Source organism: Puma concolor, chromosome D2 (genome assembly GCF_028749965.1).
Source record: "Puma concolor isolate L17-30 chromosome D2, mPumCon1.1.hap2, whole genome shotgun sequence".
Taxonomy (NCBI): domain Eukaryota; kingdom Metazoa; phylum Chordata; class Mammalia; order Carnivora; family Felidae; genus Puma; species Puma concolor.
Genome location: NC_141677.1, coordinates 45,710,337 through 45,733,856, shown reverse-complemented (window position 1 = coordinate 45,733,856; position 23,520 = coordinate 45,710,337). Strand labels below are relative to the sequence as shown.

Sequence of the window (23,520 nt, the reverse complement as noted above, 5' to 3'; positions counted from 1 at the left end):
TTATAGATAATGCCAAAGTTCAGTTTCCTCTACCACCAGTTGAAGCTGCTTTACCTTCCCCACAATACTTGATATTGTGAATTTTAGCTCCTTTGATGGTTGTGTTGTGGTATCTTATTATGGTTTTAATTTGCTAATGAATTAGGCATCTTTTAATGTATTTTATATGTTTATTGAATATCCTTTCTTTTTGAGTGAGTTGTCAGGTCTCTTGATCATGTTTTAATTAGACATCTTTTTATTCGTTATATGCATTCTTTATATAGTCTCAATACCCTCCACTCTAGTTTGGTAGTTCTTAAATAGTATTGTTTTATGGACAGACTTAATTTTGGTGAAATTTCTTTCTTTTCCTTTATGGTTAGTACTTTTTGTATCTGGTTTAAAAAAACTTAACCCACCTGAGGTCCTAAAGATACACTCCTGTATTCTAAAAACTTTGCATTTACCCCCATATGTACGTCTCTAATGCATCTGGATAGGTAAGAACTCTTGTTAAGTGAAGGAAATTTACCTCTTTTTTGGTAATACTAGTTGCAGTTAGGTTTTTCACATTTTATTGTTTCTTTTAACTTTAACATGCTGAAATTTTAGATTTTGTGTAAATTAATATGGATTATAGGCTTTGTATCTGAGAATTTCCCCATTCCAGTGTAATGTATTTTTTAAAATTCTCTTTTATAATATATGTATAGTTTCATTTTCTGTATGTAAGTCTTTGATTAATCCAGGATATATTTTAATACTTGAGGTAAAAATCCAACTTTATTTCCCTCAGATATTCCAGTACCTTTATTGAATAATCCATCTTTCCCATAGAGATCTGAAATTCCACAATCAATATACACTGATGTCCTGCATATATTTTGCTCCTTCTCTCTTTTAAGCCAGTAAAAATATTTTTTAGTTTGAAAATTTGCTGAAACTATGCATACTCTCCCTGAGAAATGTGTGCACATTTTCATACAGTTTCACAAAATGTGAAGAAACTGTGAAACCCATTCATAAATCTCTGGTCAAACTTATCAATTTTTTAAATACTTCAAGGAGTATCCTTCATTCACAGAAGACTTGTTACCCCACCTATTTATTTTTCTTTACAAAACTATGTATACTCCTAGTATTTTAAGGACTGATAATGTTTGTGTTTCTGTTGCTAAGGGAATCATCCATTTCCTTTCAAAATTAAGAATCCTCAAGGGAATAGTGGGCATTTAATTAATCTTTTATGTGCCATTGCTTTCTGTGTTTTAGATAAGCAGTATGAGGCCTAGAGAGATAATACAGCTTGCCAAACTTTTGCACATCTAGTTACTGGCTTAGCTATGTTGTTTAACATCATGCTTGTCATGTGTTTCCTTCATTACGATAAATTCCCTCTTTTATATGTTAGCTAACGTACTAAAGATTGAGTAACTAGTGATGCTAGAATCTAGTGATGTTGGGGCACCTGGCTGGCTCAGTCAGAAGAGTGTACAACTTTTGATCTTGGGTTTGTGAGTTCGAGCCCCATGGTGGGTTAGAGATTACTTAAATAAGAAAATGTTAAAATCAAGTGATGTTAAGAGACATTTATTAAGTATCTGAAAGCGGATAGTGCTGGGCTAAGTTTTAAATTAAGAACTTTCTATACATCCAGTCTTCACACTTAGCTTGAGGAACAGTAGGACTTAGAATGTAGTTTTGGATTCCTTGCATGAAGCTGGTAGACACAGGGCGCATAAAGGAGAATTGATGAACTTACAGGTTAGAGCCCACTAAGAAAAATCTTGCTAAAAGATTATTAAAAATACGTCCTGTATTATGGCAGAGTGGTAATAGCTATGTTAATTTGCATCTATGTGATGTTGTATAACCTGTAAAATATACTTATCTGTTCAACCTGCCCTTCAGAAATATTTTGTTAATTTTTTGCTGAAGAAATAGCCTGATCTTCTTAAGGCCTCGTTTTAGCCAGAAAGTGGCAGAATTGGCACACGTTCATTGAACTCCTAAACCTGTCTTAGCTAGGAACATGTTTCTGTTTATATAGTCAATTTAGATTAAAACAGAGTAATGCATAGCTTCTCTGGAAGAAAATAACTGATATTTATTTACTTTTTTTTTTTTTAAACACTTGATGTGTTAAGATACCAAATGAGTTTATGTGACAGAGAAGCTGGGATATTTGAGGGAGGAAAGCAGTTGAAAGTAATTCTGCATTTTAGGATAAGATAGCCTTGCTCTCTCTTCTAAAGATATAGTTGTAAATACTTGTTGCAGAGCTAAATGATGAAGGGAAGGTGTTTATTTTATATATTAGAATACTCTTGTGGAGAACTTGGACAGCATTTATTATGCAGAACTCTGTTGGTAATGTATGTTTAGAAATTTAAAAACAGGTAATGTATTTTAATAATTCATCTGTAGGGTTGTTTTTGCTATACAATTGAATAGATGAGTTGATTATACTTGCTAATGTAACTTTTAGTTACAACTTTTATTTATTTATTTTTTTTCAACGTTTATTTATTTTTGGGACAGGGAGAGACAGAGCATGAACGGGGGAGGGTCAGAGAGAGAGGGAGACAGAGAATCGGAAACAGGCTCCAGGCTCTGAGCCATCAGCCCAGAGCCTGACGCGGGGCTCGAACTCACGGACCGCAAGATCGTGACCTGGCTGAAGTCGGACGCTTAACCGACTGCGCCACCCAGGCGCCCCAGTTACAACTTTTAATGAGAATATTTTCTGTAGGGCTCTTTATTACTTTGTACTTAAAGTAGATTTATATAATAAGCACACAACAAAGTTAGACATAGGAAAGATGGCTTATTTATAAGAATAGTAACATAACATGACAACATGTATTTTCTCTGATTTTAGGAGAAATGGGAGTAATAAAAGTGAAACTTGAAGTAGTTTCTTTTTTAATTTTTAATGTTTTGATTATTTTTGAGAGAGAGAGAGAGAGAGACAGAGCATGAGCAGAGGAGGGGCAGACACGGAAGCAGGCTCCAGGCTCTGAGCTGTCAGCACAGAGACCAACATAGAGCTCAAACTCGAGATCATGACCTGAGCCGAAGTTGGATGCTTAACCTTAACTGACTGAACCACCCAGGTGCCCTGAAGTAGTAGTTTTCTTTCTTTCTTTCTTTTTTAATTTGTTTTATTTTATTTGTTTTAATGTTTGTTTATTTTGGGGGAGGGAGGGGCAGAGAGAGAGAGAGGGAGACAGAGGCTCGGAAGCAGGTTCTGTGCTGTCAGTACACAGCCTGATGTGGGACTTGAACTTAGAAACTGTGAGATCATGACCTGAGCCAAAGTCGTAGGCTTAACTGACTGAGCCACCCAGGTCCTTCCCGAAGTAGTAGTTTTTACAAATAGGGATACTGACATTCATTGTTCATGTAAATGCTGTTCTTTGTTTTTTAGTCAGAAAGATATTTATTACATAAAACAATTAGAAACAGCCTACATAAAATTTGACATTAAGATGGTAGAATGCTATGCAGTGGCAAAAGTGATGTGATAATACATTTAATGACATCTCACAGACCTTTGTGAAGCTAAACATACTAAGCACTCCCATAATGTATTCATTAGGAAATAATTCCTTCGGTAAGGCTGTAAAGTAGCCTAGGTCAGTGACTTCCCTTCTGAACAGATGAGGAAATTGAAGCCCTCAGGAAAACTCCTCAAGTTAGGGATCTTGCCTGAGCTCTGAAGAGCTCGCTTAACCAGGGCAACGTAAGTCTCCAGACTCAGCTACCCCTACTCTTTCCACTTGTTAGTAAAAGCTGTGGTGGTATTTCTTCTGGTTTGATTTAGACTTGACTTTGCTTGACTCAGATGTCAGAGTCACCTTTTAATTTTCAACTTTGCAGTATCTTAGGCTTAGTGATTGGTACTTCTGAGATTATGAAAACTATAGTTCCTTGCTTTCTGCTGGAAAATATCTAAGAATAAAACAGGTATTAGGTCCCTTCTAAAGGTAAGTAAATATTAATCTAACAAGTTAAATTAGATTTAAAGCCATTGGGTAGTATTAAAAGTTGTGCATTGAATTCATGTAATCATCCCTTTGTCTATATTTGATGGTTTGTTAATTGGGATCTGTAATTTGGCTTTTCTTAAATGTAAGTGCACTTTTTAAGTATAAACAATAAGTTTGGCATAAACATTTTGCCGTTGTTTTTCTACTGCTAAGTTCTGGGAGAATTAATCATAATACCAGTTTGAGTCATATTTTCATCTTGTTTTTAGAAAGGCTAACAAAAAATGTTTATGATGATAGAAATTAAAGATAGTAAAAATGAATTGCCCAAGTACAAAATGAATAGTAACTGTAAGATTTACTACTTGCGGATATGCATAGATAGCCACTGTAGTCACTTAGGCACCAGAGCAGCTGTTAAGAAAAAAAATCTTTGAAGTTATATGGCTTTTAGGGTTAGGAGAAAGAATGGAAACAGAATTAGAGAAAGAAACCTGACCCTGAGATGGGTTTCTAGACAGAGCTGGCATACCTTCTGGGCAGCCCTACACCAGAGAAATAAACTGCTGGAATGTTTTCATTTATTGTGTTACACTGTTTAGATTCTACTAAATAAATTTTAGTTTAAGCATTTTTATTTGAAAAACCCATAATAATCTCCAAGAAGGTTTGCTGAGTCCTTTAATTCTGAATTGATCTAGTTGCTTAACGCTGTCGAAATCTCTTGAATTAAGGATAACAATTTTAAGGGACTTGAATGACTAGGGAGAGGTCACTAAAAGGCATAAGAGCTCTATACTAAAAGGTGGAAGGGGAAATGTCAAATATGTAAACATTCATTAATTTCTTTACAGTTTAACCTTATTGCAGTTATTTCAAGACTGATTCTGTGCTCTTAGCCAGATATCATTATTTGTTAAATTTTACATTGATGTCACTTAAATTTTTATCCTTGACTTATTTTTAATTTTTATAGATAAAGTGGAGAATTTTAGTGAAGAATATGAAAAGAATAGTCACCATATTTACAAAAATGCTGAAGACAGTACTAAGAAATCAAATGCAGAAACAACAGTAGCTTCTGGATACAAAGCTGATGAAATCAAGGAAACAAATGATACTTGGAACTCCCAACTTGGAAAAAGGTCAGAATCTCCATCAGAAATATCTTCCATCAAGGGATCTGTAAGAACTGGTTTGTATGAATGGGATAATGATTTTGAAGATATCAGATCAGAAGATTGTATTTTAGGTTTGGATAGTGATCCTCTTTTGGAGATGAAGGATGAAGATTTTAAAAACCGGTTGGAAAATCTAAATGAAGCCATTGAAGAAGACATCGTGCAAAGTGTTCTTAGGCCAAGCAACTGTAGGACGTACTGTAGGGCGAATAAAGCAAAATCCTCACAAGGAGCATCAAATTTTGATAAGCTAATGGACGGCACCAGTCAGGCCTTAGCCAAAGCAAACAGTGAATCAAGTAAAGATGGCCTGAATCAGGCAAAGAAAGGCAGTGTAAGTTCTGGGACCAGTTTTAGAGGGACGGTTGGACGGACTAGAGATTACACTGTTTTACATCCATCTTGCTTGTCAGTTTGTAATGTTACCATACAGGATACTATGGAACGTAGCATGGATGAGTTCACTGCATCAACCCCTGCAGATTTGGGAGAAGCTGGCCGTCTAAGAAAAAAGGCAGATATTGCGACTTCTAAGACCACTACCAGATTTCGACCTAGTAATACTAAATCCAAAAAGGATGTTAAACTTGAATTTTTTGGTTTTGAAGATCATGATGAGACAGGAGGTGATGAAGGAGGTTCTGGGAGTTCTAATTACAAAATTAAGTATTTTGGCTTTGATGATCTCAGTGAAAGTGAAGATGATGATGAAGATGACTGTCAAGTGGAAAGAAAGACAAGCAAAAAAAGAACTAAAACAGCTCCATCACCCTCCTTGCAGCCTCCTCCTGAAAACAGTGATAATTCCCAGGACAGTCAGTCTAGTACTAATAATGCAGGTAAGACTTAAAAAAATTATTACAAGTAAATGCATTTTAAGTTTAAGTCAACAGCTACTGAGTTTCTGCTTAGGTACTTAATTTTAATTTGTTATGTTTAATTTTAATAGAAGTATTATTTTTTTTTTTTTATTTTTAAAAAAAAATTTTTTTTTCAACGTTTATCTATCTTTGGGACAGAGAGAGACAGAGCATGAACGGGGGAGGGGCAGAGAGAGAGGGAGACACAGAATCGGAAACAGGCTCCAGGCTCTGAGCCATCAGCCCAGAGCCTGACGCGGGGCTCAAACTCACGGACCGCGAGATCGTGACCTGGCTGAAGTCGGACGCTCAACCGACTGCGCCACCCAGGCGCCCCAATAGAAGTATTATTTAGAACCACAGATTGTACCTTATCCAGAGGTACAGTGTTTTAAATGTTCATAATCAAGTTCCACATTGTAAGGATCAATTTATAGATTGGGTCTTTTAATTTTGTGTTTTAATTTTGCCTTTAGCACTTGAGAATTTTAAAGTGTGTGTACAGGGATATTAGACATCTTGATGTTTCAACTTTGAAAATCCAAATGCAGTTGGGGACTTGGTAGATTTTGGACATTTAGAACTACATAGATAATAGATGGTTTGTAATGAGGGAAATATTAGAAAATTAAAATTGATTAAAAGCATTTGTAGTTGGCTCAAAATTAAACTAATGTTTTAAAACATTGTCAAGAAATCTTAAGTTTAAAGGTAAAAGGTAAATGTTAATCTTAAAAATCATCCTCTTGAGTTGATTTAATAAAATTGAAAAATGCTAGTAAAGTATTTATTCACTCTTACCAGTGAAAATTTAATTTGTCTCTTAAGATAGTAGAGCCAGTAATGACTGGAGGCTCTCAAGGAGTTGATAGTTTCTACTGTGAGAGACCAACACAAGTAGGTTAGCTTCGCTATAATTAAGTCACTACCTGACAAGGGCTTAGTGAAGTAGATTGTTGAGTGAGGAAGAGTAAGCAAAAGCCTCTGGGATCCAGGGGCTATATTTATATATATTTAACCAAATACATAGTTTCTCTGTATCGCTTTACTTGTTAAATAACGTTTTCGTCTGTTAAGTCATATAAGAAGTGTCATTATGGTGAATTAGAATTCTAATAGTATTCTTACATATAGATTCTTGTGTACATTATAAGTCATACTTGAGACTACCTAATGTTTTGCTTTATTTGGCCTAAAAATAGTTTTGTTAGATTAGAGTCACTCTTCAAAACTAGAGGCGTATAAGAATAGTCCCTAAGGGCTCACTCCTTACTCCTCTAACTGTAAAAATTAATAAATAAATAAGGGGGTTATCAATTCAGCCAGTGTTGTCTTGAATCTCTTCTGGAGAATTGAAGTTTGCAGCATCCTTGCTAGTCACATGAGATGACTGGGCAGACAGCTTAGGGTTGCTTTGTCAGGAGGATGATAGTAATCATGCACAAAACCTGAGCTCCTTTCTTCCCGCAGTTTACTTAGCTCTTTCTTCTAACTTTGGTAGCAAGTTATTTTGATCAGCAATTGAAAAACCTCTGGCTGAAATTTACATTTTGGGGTAATGTAACTTTTTAAGCTTTGAAATGTGAGATCATCAGGCTCCCTTTCAAAAACTTCTTTCATATTACTACCAAATAAAATTAAAAAATTAGAGACCATTTGATACATCCAGGGTCTTCAACTGATGTATGAAATAGCAAACATTTTTAAAAAATTTTTTTAATGTTTGTTTATTTTTGGAAGAGAAAGAGCATGAGCAGGGAAGGGGCAGAGAGAGGGGTACACAGAATCTGAAGCAGACGCCAGGCTCTGAGCTGCCAGCACAGAACCCAATGCGGGGCTCGAACTTATAAACGGTTGAGAGCGTGTCCTGAGCCGAAGTCGGATACTTACCTGACTGAGCCACCCAGGTGCCCCGTGAAATAGCGAACATTTTTAATGGTTGGGCTAGTGATAGTGAAAAGTCTTCCTATTTTACTTTTTTGTTTAGGCTAGAAGAAATTTAACGGCTTAGGAATTTATCTAATTATTTGGTTATTTTTGTATGAAGACCCACAAATCATTGACTACATTGTACTAGGTCATTTTATATCTTTTGCCAAAAATAGCTGTCTTTTTTTTTTTTTTAATATGACTTTTGTGGGTGCAAGCAGACATTCTTTGAAGGCCAGCATGATTCAGTATACTTAAGCTCTAGAAAAATGTTAAAGGTAGATAACTGTGTGTATATTTAAACTAGAATGCCCAATGTCAGTGTCCCTAGATACCCAGCAGTTATTTTAGAAAAGAATCGGTTTTGCCATTTACAGAAAATAAAACTGAAGCACATACATACTAACTTGGTTTCTGATTTTCTTCTAAAGTTGGGGTCGGCAAGCAAGAGGGTGAGAATGGCAAAATGAGACTTATTATCGTTAGGGATATTTTGTCAACTGAATGGTGTTTTTATTCCTGTATTCTTTTACCCTGCAAAATGCCACTCCCCAAATGTTCATAGGTTGTTTGGTAGATAATTTGAAATATTGGAAAGCTAGCTAGTTTTGATTACCATTTCAGAAAACTTGGATTTTACAGAGGATTTGCCTGGTGTGCCTGAAAGTGTGAAGAAGCCCCCAAATAAACAAGGAGATAAATCAAAAGAAAACACCAGAAAGATTTTTAGTGGTCCCAAACGGGTAAGTAAAGCATTATCAGTGATGTGTATTATTTATATATTATTGGAGGACTCAGTTCTGGATTTTTTAATCTGAAAATTACTAACGAATTTTGGGTTCAAAGGATGTAAGTCAATTTTTAAAAAAATTGTAAGCATTTTTTTGAAGTGTGGTAAAATATATACTTAGCATAATTTTTATTATATGTACAATTCAGTAACGTTAAATACATTCACAGTGTTTTTCTAACCATCCCGTTATCTATATCCAAAAACATTTCATCATAGCAAAAACTCTACCCATTAAACAATAACTCCCCCTTTGTCCTCCCAGCCTGTGGTAAACACTATTCTACTTTTTGTCTGTATGAATTTGCCTATTCTAGTTATCTCGTATGAGTGGAATCTTACAATTCTTACCTATCTGTGTCTGGCTTATTTCACTAAGCATAATGTTAGGGTCCATCCATATTGTAGCACATATCAGAATTTCAGTCCTTTTTTATGGTGGAAGAACATTCCATTTTATGTATATACTACATTTGTTGTTGTTTTTCAAGGATATTTTATTGAAGAGAAGACCAGACTCTGCCATCCACTGGTACAACTCCTCTATTATGTGATATAAATATATTGAAGGTTACTGTTTGTATTAGTTTTAAGCCATAAACTGGCTGGCTTAAAACATGTTTATTCTGTCACAGTTCTGCATGCTAGAAATCCAAAATTAAGATGTTGGGAGGGTCTTGCTGTCTAAAAGACACTAAGGGGGTTATTTGTCCTTGCCTCTTCCAGCTTCTGGTGGCTCCAGGTGTTTCTTGGCTTGTGCTGCATAACTCCATTGTCTGTCTCCGTCACATGGCCTTCTCCCTCTTTCCCTGTCTTCTTTCTCTTAGAGGAACATTTCGTATTTATCACATTGTGTTTATTCATCTGTTGGTGGACACTAGGGTTGTTTTCACCTTTTGGCCATTTTGAGTCCCTGCTTTCAATACTTTTGGATAAACAGGAGTAGAATTTTTGAGTGAGTAGGTGTGTGTTTTAGCTCACTGTTTTATACCTTGACTAAACCACTTTACATTTCCACCAGCAGAGGGTTCCATTTCCTCCATGTCTTCACCAACACTTATTTTCTGGGTTGTGTTGTGTTGTTTCATTTTGTTTTGAAGTAGGCTTCACGCCCAGTGCAGAGCCCAATGCGGGCCTTGAACTCACACCCTGAGATCAAGACCTGAGCTGAAATCAAGAGTCAGATGCCCAACCACCTGAGCCACCCATGTGCTCCCCCCTTTTTTCTGATAATAGCTATTTTTTCTTTCTTTCTTTTTTTTTTTATAATAGCTATTCTAATGGGTGAGAAATGGTATCTAATGGTTTGATTTGCATTTCCCTGACTAGTGATGTTGAGCATCTTTTTGTGGTACTGAGTGGTCATTTGTATATCTTTTTTGGAGAAATATCTTTTTAAGTCCTTTGTGCATGTTTGATTTTTTTTTTAATCTTACAAAATTGTTCCTTAACATTTTTTAATGTTTTTATTTATTTTTGAGACAGAGAGAGACAGAGCATGAGCAGGGGAGGAGCAGAGAGAGGGGGAGACACAGAATCTGAAGCAGGCTCCAGGCTCTGAGCTGTCTGCACAGAGCCTGACGTGGGGCTCCAACTCACGGAATGTGAGATAATGACCTGAGCTGAAGTCAGACGCTTAACCGACTGAGGCACCCAGGAGCCCCTAACATTTTTTAAAATTTAAATCCAAATTAGTTAACATACAGTGCAGTAATAATTTCAGGAATAGAATTTAGTGATTCGTCACTTACATATAATAATACCCAGTGCTCATCCCAAGTATCCTCCTTAATGCCTCTCACCCCTGATTTTTTTCCTTAAATTTTTTTTAATTAAAAAAATTTTTTAAGTTTATTTATTCTGAGAGAGAGAGAGAGAGAGAGAGAGAAAGAGAAAGAGAAAGGGAGCATGTAGGGTAGGGGCAGAGAGAGAGAGAGAGGGAGAGAGACTTCCAAGCAGGCTCTGCAGTGACACATCAGAACTCACGAACCGTGAGATCATGACCTGAGCTGAAATCAAGAGTTGGGTGCTTAACTGACTGAGCCACCCAGATGCTCCTTTGTGCATGTTTGAATTGAGTTTTTTTTGTTGTTGTTGTTAATAGTTCTTTATGTAGTCTAGATATTAATCTCAGATAAATAATTTGCACATAGATCCTTCATTCTGTGACTTGTCCCTTCATTCTCTTGATAGTGTGCTTTGATGCACAAGTTTTTAATTTCAGTAAAGTCCCAATTTGCTTTTTCTTTTGCTGCCAGAATGTGATTGCCAAATCAGATGCATGACTTTTCCTTTATGTTTTCTCCTAAGAATTTTATAGTTTTAGGTCTTTGATCCATTGTGAGTTAATTTTTGTATATGGTGTAAGTTAAGGGTCCAACTTCATTCTTTGGGTGTGGGGGGGTGTCCAACTTCATTCTTATGCATTATGTAAGTCATTTAATATGGTCCAGCATGGGTATTCAGAATAATTTGCTTGACTTTACCTGTTCAATAAAAAATTCCTTATATAACTTGTTCTTTGTTTTGTTGTTGAAAGTTGCAAGTTGTCAACATCTTTTGCAGATAGAACTGCTTTTGAGTAGCTCAAGAATGAGTAAAGCCAAGTCTTACGGCCTCATTTTATTTTTATTCTTTTACCTCTGTAAAGAGCTAATTGGGAATCTTTTCAAAGTAATTATGCTATACTTTTGTACCCCTTCATGTGACCAACCCCTCACCAGAAAAAAAAAAAGTGCTTGATGCTAATTTTTTTTAATTTAATTTTTTTTGAACTCGAGTTATTTCTTTAATCTTTTTTAATGTTTATCTTTATTTTTGAGACATTAAGAGACAGAGCACGAGTCGGGGAGGGGCAGAGAGAGAGGGAGACACAGAATCGGAAACAGGCTCCAGGCTCTGAGCTCTTAGCACAGAGCCCGACGCGGGGCTCGAACTCACAGACTGTAAGATATGACCTGAACCCAAGTCGGATCCTTAACCAACTGAGCACCCAGGCGCCCCGGTGCTAATATCAATAAACTTAAAACTTCAGAGCTTTGCTCTGGGGCTAGAGCCCAGGGGCCAGGGCAATGGGGAATATAGTCTGTATGGAATATATAGACTATAGTCATTAATGCTTAGGTGCCGCTTTTGGTTTGTATGAAATTGTGCATGGCATGTGTTAATTCCAGAGCAATAGTTATCAACTTCTTTGGTCTCAGGATTACTTTATAATCTTAAAAAATTTACTGAGAATCACAAAGAACTTTTTTTTTTTAAAGACCTTTTGATTATATGTGCAGATCAGTATCAAATTATAAGTGAAAACATTTCAAAAATACATATTAATAATTCACTTAAAATGACAACCCATTACATGTTAGTATAACATTTTATGAGAATTACTTTCTCAAAGTGAGAAAAATAACATTGTTTTACATTTTTTGCAAATCGTTTTTAAAGTTTGGCTTAATGAAAGACAGCTGGATTCTCATAGCCCCTGCATTCAATATATTTCATTAATGCTGTTTTGGTTGAAATATATGAAGAAAATCCAGCCTCACACAGATAAGTATTTTTAATAGCCTTTTCAGGTAATTGTGAATGTTGTTCTTCCATAAGATACCAAGACTCCACAAATAGGAGTTTCTTAAAGATTAGTTGCAGTTTGGAATTTAAAAGCATGCCAATGAACCTTTCATATTGTCACATTGAAATCTGTCGGTCTTTCACTTTTTTTTTTGTCTTCACTTTGAATGGAATTTTTACACGTACATACTTTGTTTTTTTTTTTTTTTTGTTTTGTTTTTTTAATTTTTTTTTTTTTCCAACGTTTATTTATTTTTGGGACAGAGAGAGACAGAGCATGAACGGGGGAGGGGCAGAGAGAGAGGGAGACACAGAATCGGAAACAGGCTCCAGGCTCCGAGCCATCAGGCCAGAGCCCGACGCGGGGCTCGAACTCGCGGACCGTGAGATCGTGACCTGGCTGAAGTCGGACGCTTAACCGACTGCGCCACCCAGGCGCCCCTACACGTACATACTTTGTAACATCATCCATTGGTCATTTGGAAAATACTGGTTACACTGATTTATGTGCAGATCTTTCAAATGGTGACACAACTCGTTATATGGTATCAAAATCACAGTATCACTGCCAAAGTCATCAGAAGTCTTAAGTATTGGGAAGCTATCAGTTTCATAGTGGTAGGTAAAAGGTCTAAAATTTTAGTTGCTTAAAAGTTGAAATTTTTGGGGCGCCTGGGTGGCGCAGTCGGTTAAGCGTCCGACTTCAGCCAGGTCACGATCTCGCGGTCCGCGAGTTCGAGCCCTGCGTCAGGCTATGGGCTGATGGCTCGGAGCCTGGAGCCTGTTTCCGATTCTGTGTCTCCCTCTCTCTCTGCCCCTCCCCCGTTCATGCTCTGTCTCTGTCTGTCCCATAAATAAATAAAAACGTTGAAAAAAAAAATTTAAAAAAAAAAAAGTTGAAATTTTTTCATTGGCAGAAAATACTTCAGGGTGAATGACTGACAGTGATAGGTCCACTTTGTTCATATTTGAGAAAATGTGTGCCTAATACCAAGTCTGTATTACAGACCTGTAAGCATAGTTTGTCAATTAGTTTTTCAGATAGAGAATGGTGATCCAGAGGTGCCTGGGTGGCTCAGTTGGTTAAGTGTCCAACTCTTGATTTTGGCTCTGGTCATGATCTCAGGATTGTGAGATTGAGCCCATTATCGGGCTCTGCACTGAGTGTGGAGCCTGCTTGGCATTCTCTCTCTCCCTCACTTTATGCCCCTCCCCAACTCTAAAAAAGAATCCTTCATCAGAAGCTTTTTCTTATATGAAACTGCATTTTATTTTTAAACTACGAAGTATCTGGCAGTAAAGAATATGACTGCTTACACAGTTTGGAGCCCCTATCTAGATTCATGCTAAGACTCCAACAGCTTTACCTGTTGTTTACTATTGTTTTCGCACTGTCCTCATGAATGACTAGACAGTGAAAAAGGCAAATAACATCTTATTGTTGTGAAAATGGTTGAGTTTCGTGGATGCCTAGCACATGTTTTGAGAACTGCTGATTTATAGCATTCTACTTTATTTTCCTCCCTCTAGACTTTTTATTATGAAAAGTCAAAATATTTAGAAAATGTGAAAGCAGTATGATGAATACCCACATCCTCTATCTAGATTGATTCCCAGTTAATATCTTGACTCAGTTGCATATACATGATCTCCTCCCCTACCGTATATAAATGTATGTGTAACTTTTTTGTCTTATTTGAAAGTTGTGGAGTTATAGATGGCATACATTTTTAAAGAAAAAGGACAATCTCATATTCAACTGTGGTGATATGAGTACAGTACTTGAAAAAATTAGCAATTCTTTGCATTGCCTGGGTGGCTCAGTCTTTTAAGCATCCAACTCTTGATTTCAGCTGAGATCCTGATACTGTGGTTTGTGAATTCAAGGCCTGCTCTGCACGCTGACTGTGCAGAGCCTGGTTGGGATTTTCTCTCCCTCTCTCTGCTTGCACTTGCGTGTTCTCTCTCTAATGAACTTTTTAAAAATTAGAAATTCTTTGATGTTATCTGATATCTAGCCTGTATTTCATTTTCTCCAGCTATCTCCTGATTGTCTTTTAGTTTTTCTTTTTCCCTCAAACCATAATTTTTTAGTTGTTAATATTTCTTGAGTCTTAAACAGTCCCATCATCTTTTAAAAATTCTTGTGGCACTGATTTTATTTTAACGAATTCATGTTATTTTTCTTACAGAATGTTCCACATTCAGAATTTATATGATTTTTCCTCTGGTGATGTCTTTTAAGTCATTACTCCACTATATTAAAGTAGCATAGTTGCATAGACCACTGGAATTCTGTAAGTTTGATTAGGTTTGGGTTAAACATTTTGACAAGAATAAGTCAAAGTGATAATTGTGTATGCTGCTTTACGTCAGAAGCTACATAACACCTAGTTATTCTACTCTTAATATTGTTTGACCACCAAATGAAGGTTGTGATCACCAGCTCTCCAATAAAGGCATATTTTTCCTTTTATAATTTAGTAATAATTTAGAAGTAAGCTTCTAGGTGCCACCTTGGCACCATGCGAATATCCTGTTCCCCATTATGTTTCACTTCATCATTTTAGCATCCACTGTTGCTTGCATCATTTATTACACTGATAGTTGCAGAATGGTGAGATTTCTAATTGCTGTTTCTTCCGCATTTAAAAACTGGAATTCTGTAAAGAATGTTCTTCCTCCTCTCCCTACTCCTTTGCTCTCATTCTCTTCTACCCTATAGGCTCAATACTTTTTTTAAATGTTTGTTTATTTTTGAGAGAGAGCGCGTGTGCATGCATGGTGGGGGAGGGCAGAGAGAGAGGGAGACTGAGGATCCAAAGTCGACTCTTCACTGAAAGCAGAGAGCCTGATGCAGGGCTTGAACTCACATTCTGCGAGATCCTGACCTGAGCCGAAGTTGGACGCTTAACTGATTAAACTGCCTACATGCCTCAAGACTCAGTAATTTAAAAAAAAAATTTTTTTTAACATTTATTTATTATTGAGAGACAGACTGTGAGCAGGGGAGGGCCAGAGAGAGAGGGAGACACAGAATCTGAAGCAGGCTCTAGGCTCTCAGCTGTCAGCACAGAGCCCGACGTGGGGCTTGAACTCATGAACCGCGAGATCATGACCTGAGCCGAAGTCGCACTTAACCGACTGAGCCACTCAGGCGCCCCTCAATTTTTTAAAAGAATTTTATTTATTTTTTTAATCGTTTATTTGTTTTTGAGAGTGAGTGAGCAAGCAGGGGAGGGGCAGAGAGAGAGGGAGACAGAGGATCCAAAGTGGGCTCTGTGCTGACAGCAGAGAAGACTCAATAACTTTTACTTATTAAATGTATTTACAATAGATTTGGCCAGTGTGAACCATTTCAAGGTATCTCTTGTGTCCTTTTGCTATAACCCCATCATCTTTTTATTTTATTTTTACGATTTTATTTTATTTTTAAAAGTAACCTCTACACCTAATGTGAGGCTCAGTCTCACAACCTCAGCATCAAGAGTCGCATGCTCCACTGACTGAGCCAGCCAGGAGTCCCAACCCCATCATCTTTGAGTACTTCCCTTGCTTCCTGCACAAGAGATGACTTGAGGTTCATCTTGTTTTTTTTTTTTTAAGTTTATGTATTTATTTTGCGAGAGTGCCGGAGGGGCAGAGAGAGAGAATCCCAAGCATCTGCACTAGAGGCACAGAGCCCAACACAGGCCTCAAACTCCTGAATCATGAAATTATGACCTGAGCCAAAGCCATGAGTTGGACACTCAACTGACTAAGCCACCCAGGCGCCCCTGAGACTCCTCTTATATTTTACCTGTTTTAGTCACAGAATCATCCATTTATGCAAGGATCCTTGGTTCTTTTTGTATGGGTATAGTATTTAGAAACCCAGATCTGAATGCTGGCTGTATTTGTTTCTTATAGTTTCTTTTGTTGAATGGAGCTATGAAACATGTAGAAAAAATAAACTATGAGTTCATGTTAATAGTTTTCATTTCAGATGTAAGATTATGAAAGTTTGTATTTAGTTTACGTGCTTTATTCTTACAGTATATGTTATTTTTAAAATGGCGATACTAGTATTATTATGAAAAATAAGTACATTGAGTGAAGTTTAAGATTTTTCCAGTTCTTGTGGTCTTTAGATTATTTCACTAAGGATGAAGTCATAGTAATGTGTTCCCAAATTTTGAAGTAATTTTATCTTGTGTGCTTTTGTTAATTTGATATTCATTTGCAGTCATTTTTACTCATTTGTGTTCAGGTTTTTAACTTAGTTTTAATTTTAATATTGGAGTCATTTCTTTGCTACTAATGTGGCTTAGAAGGCAGCAGTGTATACGTACTTGACCTGATTATGAAGGAATCTGTCTGGCCTAAAGTAAATCGGGTCATATAACCTAGTAGGCTGAAGACCTATTTACTGTTGATGGATAGTATCTGAGAAAAATTCAGAAAGTGTTTGTTAATTTATAAAACCAAAAGAACTTATGAAATTGAACTCATTTAAAAATGTAATATGGGTGAAGCACACCTAAAAACAATAGTCCTAAATAACATTTTATTCCCTGAAGAGGCTTAACTTCAGTAAGTGTTTTGATTTCCTTTTTTAACAGCCTACTGAAATATTTGCTGAAACCCTCTTTATTTTAAGTGGGATTGTGTCAGAATTTCTTCACATATATTAGTACTTTTTAGGTGGAGCAGCAGTTTTCAAAAAGAAACTTTGATCATTACTGTACCTTAATAAAAATAATAAAAATGTTTTAGATCCCATGGAAGTTACGTACTCTTATGAAAATATCTAGGTAAAGGATTTAGGAGCTTACTTCAGGAAGAGAGCAACAAGAAGTTAAATGGTATAAAATAGCTCATAGGAAATAGGTCATCCATTTACCTTCAGGACACTAAAAGACTACTGCAGAGTAGTTAAAAAGGAGAGAGCCATTGAGAAACAGAAATAAGGGAAATTTTACCTATAGAGTTTTGATGAGTATAAAGGAATAGAGGAAATAAGTGGATCAAAATTTTAAGCATTTAGTTAAAACGTGTAAATTAATACAGTGGAAATGATAGGTGTTTTATATATAAAAATTAGGATTCATGTTGTCTGTGCAAAAAAAATAGATAAGCTCAATTCTCAAAGGAATTTTTATGTAGGTTACCCCAAATCTCCAGAGGAGAAGGAAGGGGGGTGGTAAGTAGCTGGGTGTAGAAAATGTTCTCAGCCGTTGTTCCCGTTTTCCAGTTCTCCATTATAATAGAAACACCTTCATGTAGCTGATAGGTCACTGGGAGTATCTGGGTCTTCTCTAATCTGATTAGATTTAAAGACACTAATGACCTCATTTCCAAGTGAAGAGGTGGCTTGTGGTGGCAAGCCTTCCTACCTATTGGGCTTTTCTTAGGCTTGGTACTGTGGATGTTTTGGACTCAATAAATCTTACTTGTGGTGTTGGCCCTAGTAAATTGGAGGATATTTAGTAACTGGCCTCTATCCATTAGATGCTAGTAGAACCTGCTTCCCACTCCAACCCTTCTCCCCACTGCCCAACCCACCACCAGTTGTTTCAACCAAAAATGTCTGCAGATATTGCTAAATGTCTTGTGGGGATCAAAGTGGGCTTCCCTCCCATTGGAGTGTGTGTGTGTGTCTTGAGAATAAGTTGCAGACTTGATGCCCATTATTCCTAAATCCCTTAGTCTGTACTTTTAAAACACAAGAGCACTCTCCTCTGTAGCTACAGCATTCCCATCAAAACCAGGAAGTTGGTTTGACATTGATACTGTAATACAGTCTAAGTCACAGATCCCATTCAGATTTTACCAATTGCCTCAATAATGGCTTTATGGCAAAATAAATGCCCTGCATTTCTCCCAAAGAGCCCGTAATCCAGTCCAGAATCACATGTTGTGTTTTGTTGTGACAAGTCTCTAGTCTCCTTCAATCTGGAACATCTTTCTTTCTTGGTCTTTCTATGGCTTTGACAACTTTGAAGGGTTAAGATCAATTATTTGTAGAATGACCCTCAATTTGTGTTGTGATTAGGGTTATATGTATTTGGTAGAAATACCACAGAAGAGATGTTCTCATTGCATCATATCAGGTGGCACACAGTTGTGTTTGTACCATTACTATTGATATTAACTGATCCCTTGGTGTTGGTCAGGTTCCTCAACTTTGATCCACTAGTTTTATTACTCATTCTTGCCCAGATCAGTTTTTTACTGTGATGGTTGTTGAGTGATTTTTCCTAATTACATCATTCCTTCTACAGTTATTAGCAGTTGGCCTTTTCCTCTAAGGTAGATCTTTTCCTCACATCCATGTATGTAAGAATATGTGTATGTATATATTTATATATTCATTTCTTTATGTCAGTATGAACATGGATTCCTGTTTTATTTAATCATTTGTTACTGTTATTAAAAAAAAATTTTTTTTAACGTTTTATTTATTTTTGAGACAGGGAGAGACAGAGCATGAACAGGGGAGGGTCAGAGAGAGGGAGACACAGAATCTGAAACAGGCTCCAGGCTCTGAGCTGTCAGCACAGAGCCCGACGCAGGGCTCGAACTCACGGACCACGAGATCATGACCTGAGCCGAAGTCGGCCACTTAACCGACTGAGCCACCCAGGCGCCCCTGTTACTGTTATTTAAATGATACTATCATTATTTCAACACTCAGATTGTTGTGGATTTGGCAGGTGGATGTTTCTTCAAACTGACTTGTGATGTGTCCAACTATTTTGCATTTCTTACTGACCTGCTGAGATGTTCAAAACTCATCATATACATGCCTAGCCCTGACATCACCCTGTTTTGTTTCAGTGGAAAAGTGGAAAATGGTATTTAGAAATAAAAGTCTGATCATTAGGTATGGTTGTTTCTTCTGTGTTGTCATTCTAGGCCTTCTTTGAGTTGACAGAGCTGGGAAGCATGTAAATATATGCATCTCTTTCTCTCTCTCTCTCTCTCCACATGTAAATATATGCATCTCTTCCTTCCTTTCTCTCTCTCTCTCTCTCTCTCTCTCTCTCTCTCTCTCTCTCTCTCACACACACACACACACACACACACACACACACACACACACTTTGTATCTATATTTAGAACCATGAGTTCACACTGATAACTCACATTTGAGTGTAACACCATGTTTTATTCTAGCCTTTCCACATTTTACTTCACTTTGCTGACAGAAATCTGGTTTCCATTATTGTCAACATATTTATATATTTTCTCAATCTTCATGTAATAACCAGTTTCCTGACAACACAGGTCATCTCAGCTTTAGTGCCACTAGTCAAGAGGAGGTCCCTCTTCCCTCTCCCCATCTGCTCATGTTAGAAAACATTAACTTTTTTTTATTTTAATGTTTGTTTATTTTTGAGAGAGAGAGCATGAGCAGGGGAGGGGCAGAGAGAGAGGGAGACACAGAATCCGAAGCAAGCTCCACGCCCTGAGCTGTCATCATAGAGCTGGATGTGGGGCTCGAACTCACGAGCGGTGAGATCATGACCTGAGCCGAAGTCGGATGCTTAACTGACTGAGCCACCCAGGCACCCTGAAAACATTTATGTTTTAAGTATGCTGCTGTGATGATCTTTCCCAGCACCTAACCAGGGATACAGAGAAGGGTTGTTCACAGGATTGAGGGCTGGGTAGGGGAACACATGTGGCAGAATGAAGATGAGCAGGGTGAGGAAAACTTCTGGTAAGAGTATAGTTGAGGGGCAACCTGGGTGGCTCAGTTGGTTAAGCGTCTGACTCTCGATTCTGGCTCAGGTCGTCATCTCACGGTTTGTGGTGCCCCGAGTAGGACTCTGTGCTGACAGTGTGGAGCCTGCTTGGGATTCTCCCTTCTTCTCTCTCTGTCTCTCAAAATAAATAAATAAAGGGCGCCTGGGTGGCTCCGTCAGTTAAGCATCCAACTTCGTCTCAGGTCATGATCTCACGTTCATGAGTTCAAGCCCCATGTCGGGCTCTGTGCTGACAGCTCAGAGCCTGGAACCTGCTTTGGATTCCATGTCTTTCTGTCTGTCCCTGCCCCACTTTACGCTCTGTCTCTTTCTCAAAAACAAACATACATACATAAACAGACTTTACTAAAAAAAAAAAAAAAAAAAAAAAAAAGAATAGTTGAAATGATTACCCAGAAAAGTTGTCACTTGCTAGGGAGGGAAAAAATGAGAGTGAGGAATTAGATTGGAATGTATCTGTATTTAAGTGCCTGTTGTTTCTATATATGGTTTTATTGGTCATTTGTCAATTTTGATGCCTTTTTTTTTGTTTGTTTTTAAAGTGCCATCCTGGGGCACCTGGGTGGCTCAGTTGGTTAAGTGTCAGACTTAGGCTCAGGTCATGATATCATGGTTTGAGTGTTTAAGCTCGGCCTTGGGCTCTCTGCTGCCAGCATAGAGGCCACTTCGTATTCTCTGTCTCCCTCTTTCTCTGCCCCTCCCCTGCTTGTACTCTTTCTCTCTCTCTCTCTCTCTCAGAAATAAACATTAAAAAAAAAAGTGCCATCCTATTTCTGATTGTTGGATATCGTTTTCCTGCATTCTGTTATTTGCAGTTGTCATATATGTGCTAATATACTTAATTTCTTTTGCTTTCCCTGCTTTTTGTTTGATTTCTAGCTTTCCATTCAGCTGCAGCCTTTCTGCCCTCTTTTCTTTCTGCCCCATTATCTGTGTGATCATCCTAACTAATCTTCAGTGCTTGGAGGGTTATATTTTACCTGGGAGTTTGGCCATCTTATTTTGCTAGTAAAGACTGCTGCTGGGTCACTGATGAAACTAATTGTATTTGTCAGTCTCTGTTTCAGTTCTCAAATACCCAGTATCTTCATTTTTATCATTTTCCTATAGTTTAGTGTTGGGCCCATCTGGTAGCATCTTTTATCTGACTCTCAAAGGAACTTTGTGGACTTTATTTTTTTCTTCCTTTCTGTCATTCAGTATGATACTGAATAGTGGGCTTCTGAGTAATTGAATTAAAATTTGATTATCTGGGGCTCCTGGGTTGAGGCAGTTGAGCATCTGACTTTAGCTCAGGTCATGATCTCATGGTTCATGGGTTTGAGCCCCATGTTGGGCTCTCTGCTGTCAGTGAGGAGCCCACTTCAGATCCTCTTGCCCGCGCCCCCCCCCCCCCCGCGCTCTCTCACTTTCTTTCAAAAATAAACATTTAAAAAAAATAAAATAAAATTTGATTATCAGTGTTAATTGTGGCTATATATTATACTTGTTAAGATTACATAAAGCTGCAGTTTTTAAAGTTAAGTGTAACTTTATAATTTTATAAGCCCATTTTTTGTTTCATAAAATGAATTTATATAGGTTGTCAACTCTTACAACAGAAGAGATTTTTAAAGGACAAGTAGTTCCACCTCCCACCCAAGAGCAGATGTTCCTTCACAGTATCCTCCTTCAGCAGTTAAAATTCACTCTCATGAAGTAGCTTATTTTTCTATCAAATTGTTTTACCCGTGATTACCTTTGTTCTATGCCTGGGGATTCACTGATCATCCTGGGATCCAGTCATCAAGGTGGTAGTGTGAAATTTACTATATTCTCATGGACTAGAAACCTGAGATATAAATGGGTGTGGTGCCTGGAAGAAAAAAAAGAGACTAGCCATCAGCTTGCTAATGGGGGTACTGGCCAAAGTGTACAAGTAAAAAGCCACAACTACCCATTTATAGCTCCTAGGTGGCTGATCCAAAGAGTTGTTGAAGCTGAGCATGTTCTGGCTGATCCAGGGTGTGAAAGAAGGTCAGTTTTAGTTGGCTTTTCTTTGTGATTGTTTTTATTATTAAACATATAATACTTGCTTTCACTGTGTTAGGTGCTGAGGATACAAAAAAGAATAAGTCTGTAAAAGGCTGTCTGAGGTAGAATGTTTTTCTCTCTATGAGAACTTTTGGTTAGTCTTAATATTTCATCATTGTGTTTGTTTCAAAGCAGAAGCAACTGTCACCTTTTTATATAGGTAGAATTTAGCTTAAATAGTAAATCAGGTACTTAAATTGTTGATCTGATTTACATAAAGACTTAGGAAAATACAAATTATTTTCTTGATTAATTCTTGTGGGTTTTTTTTCTTGTAATATTTTAGTCTGGAAGGATTTTAATAAAGAATAAAAGTACTATTAATCTTTTCATTTTCTATAGTTCAAGTGCCTTTAAAGTTTGAAAGTTCAAAATATTTTTCTGTAACTTATTTCCCGGAAAATGAAGTTTGAAATGAAAAATAATAGCTGTAGGTTATCAAGAACCTGATAGCTTTGGGGCGCCTGGGTGGCGCAGTCGGTTAAGCGTCCGACTTCAGCCAGGTCGCGATCTCGCGGTCCGTGAGTTCGAGCCCCGCGTCGGGCTCTGGGCTGATGGCTCAGAGCCTGGAGCCTGTTTCCGATTCTGTGTCTCCCTCTCTCTCTGCCCCTCCCCCGTTCATGCTCTGTCTCTCTCTGTCCCAAAAATAAATAAACGTTGAAAAAAAAAAAAAAAAAGAACCTGATAGCTTTGACATACATTTGACACTTAGCCAAAGAGTGTGTACATGCGTATTAGGGTGCTTATTTTTTGGAATTTGTCTTTCCAGTTTGTAATATATTTTATTTTAGAGTTCATCGGATTCAGACATCCAGAAAACTCTTAGCTAGACTTTATTTTCTTGATGCTCTGATGACTTCATGCTAATGATGATCACAAGTTAACAAAAGATGTGTAATTTTTTGAGGATGGTGACCATATTTTTTTACCTTCACATTCTCAGTGTCTGAGCTATAGAACGAGTTCATAAATGTTTATTGCTGGGATTCATGGAAGTATCTTTCAGCAAGGAATATTTAGTACTAAATATGTATATATATACACATATATATATATATTTATTATTTCAAGATTGGTAAGCCTATCAGATTTGGAAAAATTTCAGCCAATATCCTTCAAATACTTTTTTCTTTATCCCCCTTTCAGAACTTGAGTTACACTAGTTCTACCTCAGTCAGCCAAAAATCAGCTGCTAAAACCTGTAGTCTGACAGAATGTTGTTGACTTATGGCAATAAAGCATACTGCACACCAGAAGAATGATGGAGCATCTTACCAAAGAATAGTTTTTGTAGAATTTTGGGGGAACTGGGGAGTTTGGGTGAAACTTAAATGAAATGGTGTCTGAGAGGCTCACAGCAAAGTGGTGCTGTTTGTGAAGAGATCAATTTGA

At 37.2% G+C, this 23,520-nt stretch overlaps 1 protein-coding gene across 2 annotated transcripts in view; it reads left to right on the top strand.

Annotated features, from left to right (window-relative positions):
- Positions 1 to 23,520, top strand: part of WAPL (WAPL cohesin release factor) — a 93,199-nt gene that overhangs the window by 24,099 nt on the left and 45,580 nt on the right. Inside the window, exons 3-4 of one of the 2 annotated variants that reach the window (XM_086680183.1) lie at positions 4,951 to 5,994; positions 8,587 to 8,687. In XM_086680183.1, coding sequence (XP_086536309.1) covers positions 4,951 to 5,994; positions 8,587 to 8,687 — 1,145 coding nt within the window. Of the gene's footprint in view, positions 1 to 4,950; positions 5,995 to 8,568; positions 8,688 to 23,520 lie in introns of both variants that reach the window. The other variant, XM_086680181.1, reaches the window with a different exon arrangement.